We start from the raw sequence: 16032 nt of genomic DNA on the forward strand, positions 1-16032 counted from the left end.
CCTTATTGGACAGGCTGCTTTGCACTTAGCTGCTGTCCCAGTGAGCTGCCCTGTTATTCTGACTGTATTTTACAATGGACTTTCGTTTTGGATTTCACTGGATCACCTTTTTGGACAGGCTGCTTTGCACTTACCTGCTGTCCCAGTGAGCTGCCCTGTTATTCTGACTGCTTTGTCTTTCGTCTGCCTGCCCACCATATTATATTCTCTTATTTATCCAATGAATCCCCCGTTTATGTTTTTACGGCTGCGTCTGTGCTTGTGCTCCATTGCCGGTCCAGAAAGTCAAGTCACAGAGGAAGTGATGCTATTTCATTTGCATGCAAAATGGTCTTACATTATTGAGAAAGGCCTGACTCCAGAACACTCCACTGGAAATACTTCCACTATGATGCCAGAAATCACATGACCTCTACTTCTGGTCCAGACTTGACATTGCTGAAGAGAACATAGTGGTTGTGTCACAATTCAGGTTGGATGAATTCAATCCTTTTAGTGGAGGTATCGACTCCATTCCTGAAGTTTGCATAGCGTCTTGTCCAGGCCTGGTGTGGTAGTCTTGTAATTTCCAGCCCCACAGTGGAGATCCCCTTAGTTGAGCTCACCCACTGTTCTACAACTGGATCCTCTTGAAATTATATTGAACTTTTATTGAGCATTTGTTATGCTGATATCAAGGAAAATTATATTGAGATAATTATCATTATTGTTTTATTGCCCAGCCCTAGTTGTCTGTAGGTCCTACTGTGTGGGTGATTATGTATACAGCATAAATATTATTGTTGTAGATTTTTTGGTATCATTATGCATTAACATCATTCCATGTGAATAATCCTTCTTTTTGGTCATATGCTTATGTTATTGTGTGTTGATCTTGTGTGTATACATCGTCCTGCATCGACATCTACATGAATAATGTTTCCTAATGACTGCTGATGTTATTGAATGGTGATCTTGTGTGTATACATCATCTTATACTGATATCTATGTGAATAATGCTTCCTCGTGACTGCTTATATTATTGTGTTGATCTTGTGCGTATACATCATCTTATACTGATATCTATGTGAATAATGCTTCCTCATGACTGCTTATATTATTGTGTTGATCTTGTGTGTATACATCATCTTATACTGATATCTATGTCAATAATGCTTCCTCGTGACTGCTTATATTATTGTGTTGATCTTGTGTGTATACATCATCTTATACTGATATCTATGTGAATAATGCTTCCTCATGACTGCTTATATTATTGTGTTGATCTTGTGTGTATACATCATCTTATACTGATATCTATGTCAATAATGCTTCCTCGTGACTGCTTATATTATTGTGTTGATCTTGTGTGTATACATCATCTTATACTGATATCTATGTCAATAATGCTTCCTCGTGACTGCTTATATTATTGTGTTGATCTTGTGTGTATACATCATCTTATACTGATATCTATGTCAATAATGCTTCCTCGTGACTGCTTATATTATTGTGTTGATCTTGTGTGTATACATCATCTTATACTGATATCTATGTCAATAATGCTTCCTCATGGCTATTTGTTTACATGCATTGACATTCCTGTAAAATTCCTTCATTGTGGCTGTATGCTTATATTACTGGTATTATGCACACATTATTGTGTCAGCTTGGTGTATGCAGATATTATTAATCAAGGTTTTGTCCCTCTCACCTTTGCTCCTGGCTCCCCTGGAGCACCTCTACTCCCATCCGCCCCTGCACGGCCCTAAAAAATTCATAGGTTTAGTACAGTCTGCATGCCATTTACCAGACCACTCTCACTTTCAGAAGAGCCTCTGTGTAGCCCTAAAGAATGAATACTATTAGCATAGCCACTATAAACCACCACTAATAAAGCTTAACTATCCCAGTACTACATTCTGTCTTTATACACTCTTGTATTGTGGCCAGTACATAAATGTTATTCAGTATTGTCTTCAGATACTATACCCACACTTTAAATACCCTTTTTTGTAACTTGCATCCAGGCTAGTAGAACATGTAATATACCACACAGCGCTTATTCTTTTTTTGTTAACATAACTGTAAGAGAGTAAAGAGTAAGAGAGTAAATAGCACATAGTACCATAGAGTGTATTCACCCTTCCGGAAAAGACTATACCATACTCTCCCAAAGAATATATTACAGTGCTCACCCTTTTGCCTAGCTTCCCATTCAAGCCTGGAGTACCTGGTATGCCCCTGGGTCCCTGAAACAGAAAATTACAGGAGTAATGCAAAGGTACCTAAGGGACATCAGGGAGGAAGGGAACACAGAGGCTGGCCTGTGACTACCTGTGGACCTGAGTCGCCACTGTCTCCTTTCAGCCCTGCTGGACCAGGAAGCCCCTAAAACACAGAGACAAAGAGGTGAGGGTAGAGGTGCGGCAGGGAGCAGCTTCAGCAGGGCATGAGGGCAAGAGAGCTGTAGTGCACTGGGAGAGCAAGCACAGATTGATGAAGAGGTGATTCACAGCACAAGCGAGGGTGAAACGTCACTCTAAGCAACCCTCTGCACTTGGCGCTATAATCTCTGTATTTTCAACCAGGCCCTTGACAGGTTTGACAACTTTTAGAACAGGGGACTGAAATGGGGAAGTCAGTCTATGTAGCAGTGTTCATGGAGACAAGGAAGCCAACAAGAGAACATGCTTCCTACAAACAGACACATACATGACAGGAAAAGCAGTGAAAACAACTCCAGCGAAAAGAAGAGCCTCTGCTGTGGCAATCTATAGAACATGTGGCAAGCTGAGCATGGACTTCCATGAATCCAATGATCTGAGCTGTTTCTCCAGTAAAGGGGGGGGGGGGCAGGAAACGTACTGCAGGCAACACAAGTCAAAAGGCACAGGCAGGGCAGGGGAACAGCCAGGACAGGCTGCCCATCCATCACAGAGCACATGGCAAATAACACCCTAGATATGATTCTTATCCATCACAGCAAACACATATACAGATAGTCTTGGGCAAATTAGACATGCCAATTCAACTGATTGAATGACTTTATGGGAGGAAATCAAATTACTCCAAAGAGATACTCATGCAACACAAGCTCTTACCAAGGGACCAGGGCGACCCATCAGACCCAGTGGCCCTGGGGTTCCTCTCAGCGACAGCTGCAGAAACAGAAGAAAAGGCTGAGTGGAGTTACAGAAAAGGTACAGTAAGAGACAATAAGAGCTCAGGTGAGAATGGGCCGACAGTAAGTGGGATCATGGCTTTGTAAAGAAGAAGACGTGCAGGTAATAGTGACAGTAAGGACGACACATAGGTCAGTGATCAGCTCTGTGGAAGGTTTTAAGAAAGTTTTAGATGTTTCATATTTTGCACCTTGTGCAAGGTGCTTAATTTGCTTTCTTAAATATATACATAATAAGTTTCTGGGTTTTTCAACTCTGCTCTGATGGTTAGGGTTTAGGGTTAAGGGTCACACAGAGCTCACCTTGGTCTCTTGCAGGATGGCTTGGGCTTGGGCCTCCTGGGCAGAAACAAGAGGTCCATGGTGTGCATTGCTTCCATATTGGAACTAGAGAAAAGAGGCACAGTCAATGGAAATGCTTGGAAGGAGACCTGGTCTTATAAAGAGATAAGCTGCCAGTCTGGGAGGACCTCTAAGGAAAGCACATTAGCAGGCTGATATTTTAATACATTTTTAGATATAGATTTATATCTATTACTGGAGGACCACCGAACTGTCACTCCCGATGGCTTTTGGGCAAGCATGCTGACTCAGGCACTTTTACATATAACCTAAGTGAATGGAAAGGTCAACACCTCTTCATTCACAAAATTTTCACACATTCACTCAGCTATGTATTCTTGTTTCCTTTTGAGGTTGGATGTTACAGCTCTGATCTCAATCATAGATACTGAGATAAATTCCAGCATATCAGTGTTAAACATAGAGAATTAAAACTGCAGGCAGATGGGCTTAATTTCAACCCAAAGAGCTGCAGGACTGAACACTTAATTTCCAAAATTATCATTAGTATTTGCAGCCCCCAAAAGAACAAAAAGGTAGGTTCCATACTGGTAACATCAGCAAGGTTCCTGGAGGACCTGGAATCCCATCAGCCCCAGCAAGACCTGGCCTCCCTGGTGGACCCTGAGAAAAAGCAGCCGGAGAAATAAAAGACAATGTGTGTGTTCTGGAATGTCATCCCCGCAGGCAGCAGATTTAAATCATATTAACGGCATGGCTCTGAAGTCTGATGTCATTCAATGCCTGTCAGACACAGCGGGGAAGCCATGTTTACAGAGCATGCTTGGAAAAATACTGCATACAGATCGCTGTGTGTGAACTGGGGGTGTATGCAGCTGAGAAAGGGGGACACCCCCGTATTTACAATGTGCAGCGTTTTTTTCATTAGACATACGTCAAGATTGCTTTGATTCGCTCATATACCAGAAAAGCAAGGCCTTTCCTTGGTGTTCCTACTAATACCAATTTAGTAAAATGCAAGTGACCAGCACCCCTCCTTCAGTCCAATATTCTTGCAGTGCAAATATTTATAAGAATTCACATTGAATTGTATACCAATTGTTAAACACTCACATTTAACCAAACTTTACCGTGTCTAAAGGTGAATTAGTGTTTATGTCAGTTTCCTGTACGAATTATTTGTTTATAAATGGTCATAAACGTTATCTGACAAGATTTTCCTGACAGCTTGTTGTACAAAGCACTGGTCACCAAAAGGAGGAGAGATGACAAGAAATGCAGATGATCCTAAGCAGGATCAATTTTTACCAGCAGTTGTTATGAAATAGTCTTTTCACTGTTATTATAAGCAAGTATAAAGCCAAATCAAGCATGATTTGTTTTTTGTCTGTTACAATCGGCTGGGTTTGAGCTGTTGATCTTCCAATCACAGGCACAGAAACTTAGCCCATTGACTAAACACTGCTCCCACAGAAAGGGAAGACGAGGCATGCTGCAGGCACAAAAGGTGGACGACCCACTTGCAGCTCAAAGGGACAAACGGTGTTTATTAACTGAACTAAAAAACACAAGAAAACAGTAACAAAAACAAAGGACCAAAGGGGTCAAAAACAGAAGGGGATAAACAAAGAATAAATTTACAAAAGGGTCGACAGACAGGCTACAAAAAGAATGTTCAAAACTTTACTGACAATACAACTATCACAAACCATCACAAACAATAAACCACTAGCAATGAAACTAATTAACTCAGGGAACTGAACAGGGAAACAGAAACTAACACTGGGGAATAATAGACAGGTAGAAACACAAGCCCGGGCACAAAGAATTTAACCAAAACCAAATACAAATCAGAAGACACGGGAACTAGAATAACTCATACAATGAAACACTAGGGAACAAAATCTATAAAAACAGAGGAGGCAGGATTCGAACATAAGACAGAGGGTATCATAGGCAGCCGCACATTCAATGTGTTGAGCCATGCAGCTGACAGGGAGCAAGGGAAGACGCAAAAACTGACAACACAAGGGACACAGAGTGGAACAGGAACTGACTCTGACAATTCCTGGGCATTTTTTGAAAGAATAGGGTGGTATCCTGATGTCCTGGCTAAAATTTCCCACTGTGGTCCTATCAAATCTTGCATCCTAATCATCCTCTGTATCTAACATTCTGAATTCTGATGAATTCTCTCCTGCCCCTTGACTACCTTAGATACTGTGTAGTGAGTGTACTGGCACTGAATGGCTGCCATTCCATCATCTAGATGGCATGCATACATAGTGGTGGTGGTCGAACTGGCTCCGCACTGGTTCAGTAAATGCGCTATATAAATGTAATGTTCATTCATTCATTCATGGAATGACAGCCACCCACTCAGCCGATTCGTTTTCATTAGTGGATTTTTTTTAAAATATATTTTTGTTCTGCTACCCAATGCTTCTAATTTGATGAGATTTATTTTTCTTAAAATATTTAATTAAAGGTCAGGTTCAACCAACAATATACAGTATATGCAAAGCTATATGTGTAGGTGTGGTGTCCAAGGATTGTTCACTGCAAACTCAAACACTTGGATTTATGTTGTCCCACTGAACAAAAATCCAACAAAAATGATTTGCAAGCTTCACATTTCTCTTCAATTGTCAGGTAAGATGCATTGTTTTGGTTGCGTTGGTAATGTAGTGACCCTAGGAGGCTTGCTGGGGAGTGCTGATGAGGACTTTTGGAAATGCCACTAAGACCATTACTGGTGACAAAATAGATAAATACTGATCAGGACCTTCCCCCAGTAGGATTAGTACAGACCCTCTCCCCTCCTACTGCCTGCAAGTCTAAGTTCTGAGAAGTTCACCAGCTAAAGAGGATCAGACAGATGAACAGAAACCCTGAGCTACATGGCTGTGTGCAGTTCTGAGTACTGAGAAGCTCACCAGCCAAAGAAGATCAGATGGATAGGCAAAATTCCCAGGTTACATGGCTGCCTGCAGGTCTAAGTTCTGAGAAGTTCACCAGCTAAAGAGGATCAGACAGATGAACAAAAACTCCAAGCTACATGGCTGTGTGCAGGTCTGAGTACAGAGAAGCTCACCAGCCAAAGAAGATCAGATGGATAGGCAAAAATTTCCAAGCTACATGGCTGTGTGCAAGTCTGAGTACAGAGAAGCTCACCAGCCAAAGAACAACAGATGGATAGGCAAAAACCCTGGGTTACATGGCTGTCTGCAGCTCTAAGTTCTGAGAAGCTCACCAGCTAAAGAGGATCAGACAGATGAACAGAAACCCTGAGCTACATGGCTGTGTGCAGTTCTTAGTACTGAGAAGCTCACCAGCCAAAGAGGAAAGAACTGATGGGCAGAAACCCTGAACTACATGGCTGTGTGCAGTTCTGAGTACTGAGAAGCTCACCAGCCATCAGCTCACCATCAAGAGGATCGGACTGATGAGCAAAAAATGGGCCACAAGGTTGTGTGCAATTCATGCGTGTGCCCTTTGTCCTGAGACAGTGCACCAGTTAATAAAGTTTTATCAATACAATGAACTAATTTATTATCATGTCAAAAGACATGTCTCAGCAACTCTTAAACTCTGTCATTAGTCTTTCAAGAGTTGGTAGGTGGCACCTTACTACAATACCATAACCATAGCAACAGAGCATTTTTTCCTCTTCACTTCATAACAAAGCATTTCTATACAGTACATTGTTTTAGGCAGGGTGCCTGTTCATTCCATTCTGGGAGATTTTAAACTGCTAATAACCATGTTTTTGGACTGTTTTTATCATCCTGCCATAACCTGAGGAACACAGAATTATCAATGAAAAATAAATGTTGTTTTATTATATTAATAGTGCATTCTTTTGTTTATGTTTTTCAAGTACACATTCCTTGCTCTAATGGGCACCTAACCAATCGCAAATGCCAAAGAGGTTACGACCAACAAGATAACATGGAGGAAACTCACGAGATCGCCAGCGTCTCCGGGAGGTCCCACTGACCCAATCGGCCCCGGAGGACCCGGTGGACCCTGGAGAGAGACGCTAATTAAAAATGCCCATGGCCTTACTCAGTGACAAAGCACCTGAAGCAGTCGTGCAGACATAGAACTACAAACACATAGACAGAGTCAGAAACAAGAGATGGCATCAATTAAAAGAGCATGCTGATGGCCTACCTCAGGTCCCGGTGGACCATAGGGTCCTTCCACTCGAGTGCCCTATAGAAAGAAGTCAGGGACACTGACATTAGACTGGAGATTGATCGAGCACAAAATGAATACTCCACCCTACCATGTGCTCATGTCAACTTACTGGCTCAATGACACCAGGCTCTCCCTTCTCACCCTTTTCAGCCTTGTAACTCCTGCCCTGCAAGAAGGTTATAAAAAATAAGGCAGTCAAAGACAGAGAGAGAAGCATAATGCAAACATATATTTGAGGGGCTGTGCAATCTTCCTTCATTTTGATGAATGTGTTTTTGGGGTGTTTGGTAATAAGATCAGTTTGAGTGCCAAATGTTGAATGTTATACAGGGTGTTTGATGGCTGCGAGTACACAGCATGTTTGGTTTTTAGACAGTTATTGTAGATGATGTCTGAGAGTTTGTAGGCTGTGTAGAATGTTTTTAAGGTATCACAGGTGTATCTATGTGAGCGGGGTGTACAGTGATAGCAGAGTGCTTGTAGGCTGTGTGATGCTAATTTGATGAGACTAAGCCATGTTTCTGAGATGTACCTCCCATGTCTCTGCTCTCTCTCTCTCTGCTAATGCATAGCGATCTTCATATTCTTCATATTCTTCATATTCCCTGGCATGGTACTCATCTCCATCTGTGTTGTTTTCATAGTCCACATATTCCATGACCTGTATCACAAGGATGAGCACAAGCGTATTGTTGACTAGCCAGCTATGTGGCCATATAGCAGGCTCTCCATCATCAGATGTGATTGCTAGTTGTGCTATAAATCAGAGCATCTTACTCACTTCGTACTCTGTGACATTGGGTCCCATGGTCACAGTGGACATGGAGAGGTCATCATACAGGTCACTGTAGAACTCCTCACCAAATTCTTCCACTTCTGGCTCCTTGGGATGCTTCTCCATGTGCACCTTAAATGCCATATGAGAGTACAGGAAATGAGACACAGCTCATGTAAAACACAGCTCCAGGTGAGACCCTCATGTAATTCCCTAAACCAGTGTCTCATCAGGGTTCCACAGACGGTCCACATTTTTGCTCCTCTTCAGCTACCTGCCAGATGGTCCACATTTTTGCTACCTCAAAAACGTAGACTGTCTGGGGGTTCCTGATGACTGGCCTGAGAAACATTGCCCTAAACCACTGCATAAATGGAAATGTAAAACATCATATGTTTTGGCATTTTTGTGTTCACTGTAAAGGCATTCATTATTGTATTTATTATTAGAAATTAGCCAGGCCCAGCTGTGGGGTTGCTCAGGTGTAGTATGAATGTTGTTCTTCTACTTGTGTGGGATTGCTCTAACGCACAGTCAACTGAGATGGCAGCTCTAAATAGCTCTGCGATGGACTGGCACCCTGCCCTGTGCTTCTAGGGACAGGCTCGGTGCCCCCTGTGACCAGGAACTGCTGTTAGGAAAATTTGATGGATGGCAGGTTGGAGGGTTATATAAATTACTTTTGAAAATCCAAAAGTCATGAAAATGTGTTCTTAGAAAATGATCTTTGGATTTGTCATTCCACCTTTTTCACATCAGCAGTACTCACATGTTGCTCCTCAGGGTTCAGGGCCTGGCTTCTGTATGGCAGCGGGGAGTCACAGTCAGGGATGTAGTGTAGGCAATAGTCAGCAGCCACCAGCGGGTCTTCAACTATCAACAACTGCTGGATAACTCCCTAAGAGACACAAGCACACTGAGAAAGGCAACACACATGTTGAACATCTGACATCTGAGTTACAGGAACATGCACAACATACAGGTACATGCACGAAACATATAGATGGAGAGATACAGGTACATGGACAAAACATATAGATGGAGAGATACAGGAACATGAACAAAAAGAGAGAGATACAGGTGCAAACAAATAACAGACAGAAAGAAAGATACAGGTACATGCACAAAACGGACAAAGATAGAGAGATACGGGTATGTGCCCGACTAAACAGAGAGAGAGATACAAGTACGTGGACAGACAGATGGAGAGATACAGGCACATGCACAAATAGACAGATGGAGAGATACAGGCACATGCACAAATAGACAGATGGAGAGATACAGGTACATGCACAAAACAGACAGAAAGAAGCAAGCAAACATACTCAAAGAAAGAAACATACAGCATATTTTACTTAGCAGATGCTTTTGACAAAGCAACAGACAAGTGATAGTAAGAGAACAGGATGAACTAGTCCCTGGAGCAGCTGGGGTTAAAGGTCAGGCTCAAGCACTTAATGGTTACATCACTCTGCTGACCACAGAGTAACCATCCAGTCACACGACATAGAGACTCATCATACCCTGAATGGTGGCCAAACATAAATGTGATCACCACTATTATGTAAGATCATACATATGTATATGAATCATATGTGAAAGGGGCCATAATCATACATACTAAGTAATACCCATATAAGAACCATGTTTTTTTCTGTAGGAGGGGAGAGGGTTTTTTTTTTTTTTTTTTTTTTCAAAGGATTCTCTGATATCCAAAAATATGAAAGGTATGATATGAACTAAATTTACCTTTCGGAATGTTAGCTTGAAACTTAACTTTGGCTTTGGAAAGGACACATTATTTATGCCAGACATTCAAGTCACTGTAGCCAGCTGTACTCTGTGCACATTCAGAACCACTCTCAGTTGGATGTACAAACAGACATCATTAGGTCCCTCTAAAGTCACTGTAGCCAGCTGTACTCTGTGCACATTCAGAACCACTCTCAGTTGGATGTACAAACAGACATCATTAGGTCCCTCTAAAGTCACTGTAGCCAGCTGTACTCTGTGCACATTCAGAACCACTCTCAGTTGGATGTACAAACAGACATCATTAGGTCCCTCTAAAGTCACTGTAGCCAGCTGTATTCACATCTTCCCTCTCACACCTTACTTACCCTATTTTGCGCACTATAAGGCGCACTTAAAAGCCTTTAATTTTCTCAAAAATCCACGGTGCGCCTTTAAATTCGGTGCGCCTTATGTGTGCACTGAGTTCCAAAATCTGTAAAAATGTTGTTGTGCATTTTAGTAAGCGCTCCGCTTGATTGACTGTCGGACCATTTCCTGCCGACATAGGGACGTAGTAATACGTACACTATGTACGCTGGCAGCGATAACCCAATTGCAGAACATTACGTAAAGCCACGTACAGAGGTAAGCTTACCTCCGCCACACCTACGGCATGTAGGTATATTGTACTACTGGTGCGCTGCGAAACAACATTTGTTTAGCTAAGGACCATGAAAATGGCATCAGAGAAGAGACATGCTTACGATGCACAATTCAAACTACAGGCTATCAGTTATGCGGCTGTAAATGGGAATAGAGCAGCAGTGACAGAATTCAAAATCAATGAATCTATGGTTCGGAAGTGAAGGAAGCAGGAGAATGAATTGCGCCAAGTTAAAAAGACAAAACAGAGTTTCCGCGGGAAACGTATTTTTAAATACATAGTAGAATAAGGTTTAACTAAACTCACTGTTTTGCTTTTGTTACCTTGTTTTTGCATGCGCCGAATAATACGGTGCGCCTTATGTATGGCTTAAGTACAGAAATAAGCCCCGCAATTGAGAGTGCGCCTTTCAATCCAGTGCACCTTATGGTGTGCAAAATACGGTACATGCAGAACCACAACCAGATGGATGTACAAACAGATATCCTGAGGCCCTCCTCAAGTCTCTATGGCTGGCTGCTCTCTGTGCACATGCAGAACCACGCCCAGATGGATATACAAACAGATATCCCGAGGCTCTCCCCAAGCCAGTGTGGCAGGCTGTACTCTGTGCACATTCAAGGAAACCACATCTGTCCCTGTCCACCTGCAAGTTGTATTTCACAGTGTGCACCCCTCCTCCAGCACATATTAGCTAAAGACAATATGCTCCATGGTAAAACATGGTCAGCTAAATAAAAACAGTCAGGATGTATTCACATTAATTCATCTAGGATGCCTATACATTAACCTGTCCCTGTCAGTTAAGGCATTTTGTCATCATATAGGGGAGCAGGAAAAAATGAGGCAAACCATAGTTGGACTATATCTGAAGGGGACCAGCTGGAGTGGAATTAAAAGGTGAAAATGTAACTGAATGTCCTTTCTGCTGGAGTATTTTTAGGTGAGGTACAACCTCTCAAAATACCTAATGACATACAATCAGGACTATTTGGACACTGACATAAGTTTTACTATTTTACCTGTTTACTAAAATATATTCCAATTGAAGTTATACAATGGGCATGGACATAAAGTGCAGACTCTCAGATATCCTTTTAGGGTTTCCACATTCAAATTGGATGAAGGGTTTAGGAGATTCAGCTGGTTAACATATGCCACCCTCTTTTTAAAGGGGCCAAAAGTAACTGGACAATTCACTTAAAAGCTATTTTGTGGACAGTTGTGGGCAATTCCTTCGTTCTTTCACTATCAATTAAGCAGATAAAAGGCCTGGAGTTGATTTGAGGTGTCTGGTTTGCATTTGGAAGATTGAGGTGTGAACATACAACATGCGGTCAAAGGAACTCAGTATGCAGGTGAATCGGGCCATCCTGAGGCTGCAAAAACAAAAAAACAATTAAAAAAATTGTCGCAACATTAGGAGTGGCGAAATCCACAGTTTGGTACATCATGAGAAAGAAAGAAAGCATTAGTGAACTCAGCAACGCAAAAAGGCCTGGACGTCCAAGGACGACAACAGTGGTGGATGATCACAGAATCATTTCCATGGTGAAGAGAAGCCCCTTCGTAACAGCCAACCAAGTGAACAACACTCTCCAGGAGGTAGGCGCACCAAATCTACCATAAAGAGTAGAAAGCAAATACAGAGGGTTCACTGCAAGATGCAAGCCACTCATAAGTCTTACGAATAGAAAGGCTAGATTGGACTTTGCAAAAAATCATCTAAAAAAGCCAGCACAGTTCTGGAACAGCATGTGACACAGGATGGAATCAGTTGAATGAATGCTGAGGTGTTCAGAGACATCATGTCTGCTCAAATCCAGCCAAATCCAGCCAAATTTATTGGGCAGCATTTTATAATACAGATGGTCAATGACCTAAAACACACAGCAAAAGCAACCCAGGACTTTATTAAAGCAAAGAAGTGGAATATTCTCGAATGGCCAAGTCAGTCACCTGACCTCAACCCCATTGAGCATGCATTTCACTTGCTAAAGACTAAACTACAGATAGAAAGACCCTCAAACAAACAGCAACTGAAAGCTGCTGCAGTAAAGGCCTGGCAGAGCATTAAAAAAGAGGAAACCCAGCGTCATCTCCATGAGTTCAAGACTTCAGGCAGTCATTGCCTGCAAAGAGTTTTCAACTAAGTACAGTGGTACCTCAGTTCTCAAACTCATTAGAACTCGAATTTCTTAAAAGTCAAACCAACCAGTTAGAAAAAAAATTACCTAGACCTCGATCTGAATCTCAGAATTCAAACCGTGAACACCGACCTAAGATAACGTACGTGCGGGGAAATGAGTCACGCGGCACGTCTCTCAGTGGAAACAAAGGGTAACGCTTCAGTCTCAGCCTCGAATTCGCTGTGCATGTTTACACTAGTTGAATACATATATTTAGACAGTAAAAAATACATTTAGACAATGATAGACAGTAACAGTAATTATTATATAATAAAATACATGTAAAAATAAAGATTTCTAATTAAATATTTTAATATTAATAATAAACCATTAATACATTTAATTATAATAATATTGTCGTGCCGAGCGGGGACGGAATGGAGACAAAGGCGCAGACATCAGGGTATCGGGGAATAAGGGTTTTAATTACAGGTAAGGTAAACGAAGACGGACAATACAATGACCGGACTGGGGAAACAAACTGAAACGCGGACGAAATACAGAGGACTCGTGACAACAACCAGAAACTGATCACACGGAGATCCCACACGAGGTTAACAAGGGGGCGTGGCACACGGAAAGGAGTGGACGAACGGGCAGGACACATTGTTTTTTTTTAACTTTACACATTGTTTGGATACATTTATTTTCTTACTTTACAAATTGCTGTTTTGATAAATGTGCTTAGATGTGTTTAATACAGTATATGCTCTTCTTGTTTTATCCGGTTCATTTTGTGTTTGAATGCTACAGAAAACATATTTAGGTGTAATTTTTTGGGACCGGGAACCAATTAATTGGTTTTCCATTATTTCTTATGGGGAAAATTCAAACAGAACTCGAACTTTTTAGGATTCGATCCGGAGTTCTGTACGGATTAAGTTTGAGTTCTGATCGAGGTACCACTGTATTAGAATTCAACATTTTATTTGCAGTTATATTAATTTGTCCAATTACTTATGAGCCCCTGAAAGGAGGGGATTGTGAAGAAAAATTACTTTAGTTCCCCGCATTCTTATGCACATTACCACATTACCAGCCCCCCTAAAATCTCACAGTCCAAAATCTGTTAGTACCCATTGTAAGAGTCTTTTAGTGAAAGGGTCTCACCTCGAACACCTCCTCATCCAGCAGGCGTGTTCCAAACACTGTGACCCCATTAGTGCTGACAACAGGGGTGTCTCCTCGTGAGAGATCGAGGGTCTGCACCTTCTCACAGTCGAGATAGAGAGTGACTGCCTTGTCATGAATACTGTAGGCTATCCTATGCCACCTGGGGAGGCAATTTCAGGTGACACACTGCATTGAGGGCAATCGAGCACATGACACAATATGCACGGTGTGACCTGTAATGAAGAGCTGGATCACCGAGGGTAAGGCTCAGTTTCAGGTATGTTGTCTGTGATTAAAACAAGTTATTAACAATATTAGTAGCACACCTATAAATGTGGAGTGCATTGCTAAGTCTGTTTCTTCCATGAAAAAACCTGTCATGGGCTTTCATATTCATGAAGCACATCAGTGAGTTTGTGTTTGTCTCCTTAAAGGGTTAGGGTTAGGATTAGGGTGAGGGAACCCACTTTCCATCAGCTAGGTTGATCTTCTTGAATGTAGGATAGCGTTCCGGGGGGGGCAGCCCCAGCTGGTCCTCATACAGCAGTACTGGAGAGCGGCCCACCTCCAGCCCCAGCTGCTGCACGCCCTGCTCATCATACACAGACAGCAGAAAGAACTGCGAGCCCTTCTTTGCTCGCACTGTTGCCATCAGGGAGAAGTCTTCAGGGAAGCTGGAGTCTGGAAAGGGCACAGGGAAGGAGAGGTATGTGAAAGGCCTGGTTGGGAAAGCAGATCTGAGGAGCACAATTCCACAAGGGAATGGTGTGGGAAAGGCCTTGCTGAAAAAGCAGCTCTGAGCTGTTCGATTCTAGAAGGGAGAGCTTTGTGAAAGGCCTGGCTTGGAAAGCAGCTCTGAGGAGCACAATTCTGGAATTCAGAACATTGGGAAAGGCCTGGTCAGAAAAGAAGCTCAGAGGAGCATGATTCCGGAAGGGAGAGCTGTATGAAAGATCAGGCTGGAAAAGTACTTCACAGGAGCATGATTTTGGAAGGGAGAGCTTTGGGAAAGGCCTGGCTGGAAAAGAAGCTCAGAGGAGCATGATTCAGGAAAGGAGAGCTTTGGAAAAGGCCTGGCTGGAAAAGAAACTCAGATGAGCATAATTCAGGTAGGGAGAGCTGTGGGAAAGACCTGGCTGGAAAATAAGCTCAGATGAGCATGATTACAGCATAGCACAGGTGACCTTGGAAGAACAGGACAGTGTACAAATGTGGTAAAACTCCTGAATAAAACCTCCCTTGCCTTCACAAACCTGTGGAAGAAGCAGGCAAAGATAGTAAAAAAAAAACAACCTTTACTTTGTTTCACCTAAATCCAGGATGGCTGGAGCTTTCCAAGATAAAGGCTGGGCTCTCCAGAATCAAATTATGATGCTAATTATGGTTTGAACTGACACCAATCACCCCCATATGACCTGCCCTTTGACCCCTAACACAGCCACCTCTGAGGATTAACTAAAGGACTAGCTGTCTCCTTTCTCACTCTTTTAGTTTTGTCTGTGGCCATTGGGTGTGAGAAATACACATTACAAATAAAGTATATAATAATAATAATAATAATGCACAGTAACAATTTTGACACAGCAAATTGTTATTATTGTTCTTATGAAAAGATATCACAAAGCATTTTTGGTCACACTTTACTTGAGGATTCAAATAACGCTTACTTAATGCATTCATTATCAGTAACTAAGTGTTAGTTATATATTCAACGCATATTCTGCGTTATGTCGGCTGTCTATGAGTAACAGATATTATCCTAGTTTGAGGAATATAGTTCCTATTCAGAATAGGAACTATATTCTTCAAACTACACAAGCTGTATGTCATAGTGTCAACTTGAGGGGTGTTTTATAAAAGTTTTTTTTTATACATTTTCTGTGCTATC

General features: G+C 42.0%; 1 protein-coding gene across 1 annotated transcript in view; it reads right to left on the minus strand.

Moving 5' to 3' along the window:
- The window catches only part of col5a3b (collagen, type V, alpha 3b), a 73199-nt gene that overhangs the window by 51506 nt on the left and 5661 nt on the right, over window positions 1–16032 (minus strand). Inside the window, exons 3-16 of the mRNA XM_023795075.2 lie at window positions 14612–14825; window positions 14142–14304; window positions 9214–9342; window positions 8451–8576; window positions 8202–8330; window positions 7779–7835; window positions 7643–7684; window positions 7433–7495; window positions 4055–4129; window positions 3467–3550; window positions 3084–3140; window positions 2317–2370; window positions 2178–2231; window positions 1694–1747 (exon numbers count right to left, since the gene is read on the minus strand). Coding sequence (XP_023650843.2) covers window positions 1694–1747; window positions 2178–2231; window positions 2317–2370; window positions 3084–3140; window positions 3467–3550; window positions 4055–4129; window positions 7433–7495; window positions 7643–7684; window positions 7779–7835; window positions 8202–8330; window positions 8451–8576; window positions 9214–9342; window positions 14142–14304; window positions 14612–14825 — 1301 coding nt within the window. The remainder of the gene's footprint in view (window positions 1–1693; window positions 1748–2177; window positions 2232–2316; window positions 2371–3083; window positions 3141–3466; window positions 3551–4054; window positions 4130–7432; window positions 7496–7642; window positions 7685–7778; window positions 7836–8201; window positions 8331–8450; window positions 8577–9213; window positions 9343–14141; window positions 14305–14611; window positions 14826–16032) is intronic.

The sequence above is a fragment of the Paramormyrops kingsleyae genome, chromosome 5, assembly GCF_048594095.1.
Source record: "Paramormyrops kingsleyae isolate MSU_618 chromosome 5, PKINGS_0.4, whole genome shotgun sequence".
NCBI lineage: Eukaryota > Metazoa > Chordata > Actinopteri > Osteoglossiformes > Mormyridae > Paramormyrops > Paramormyrops kingsleyae.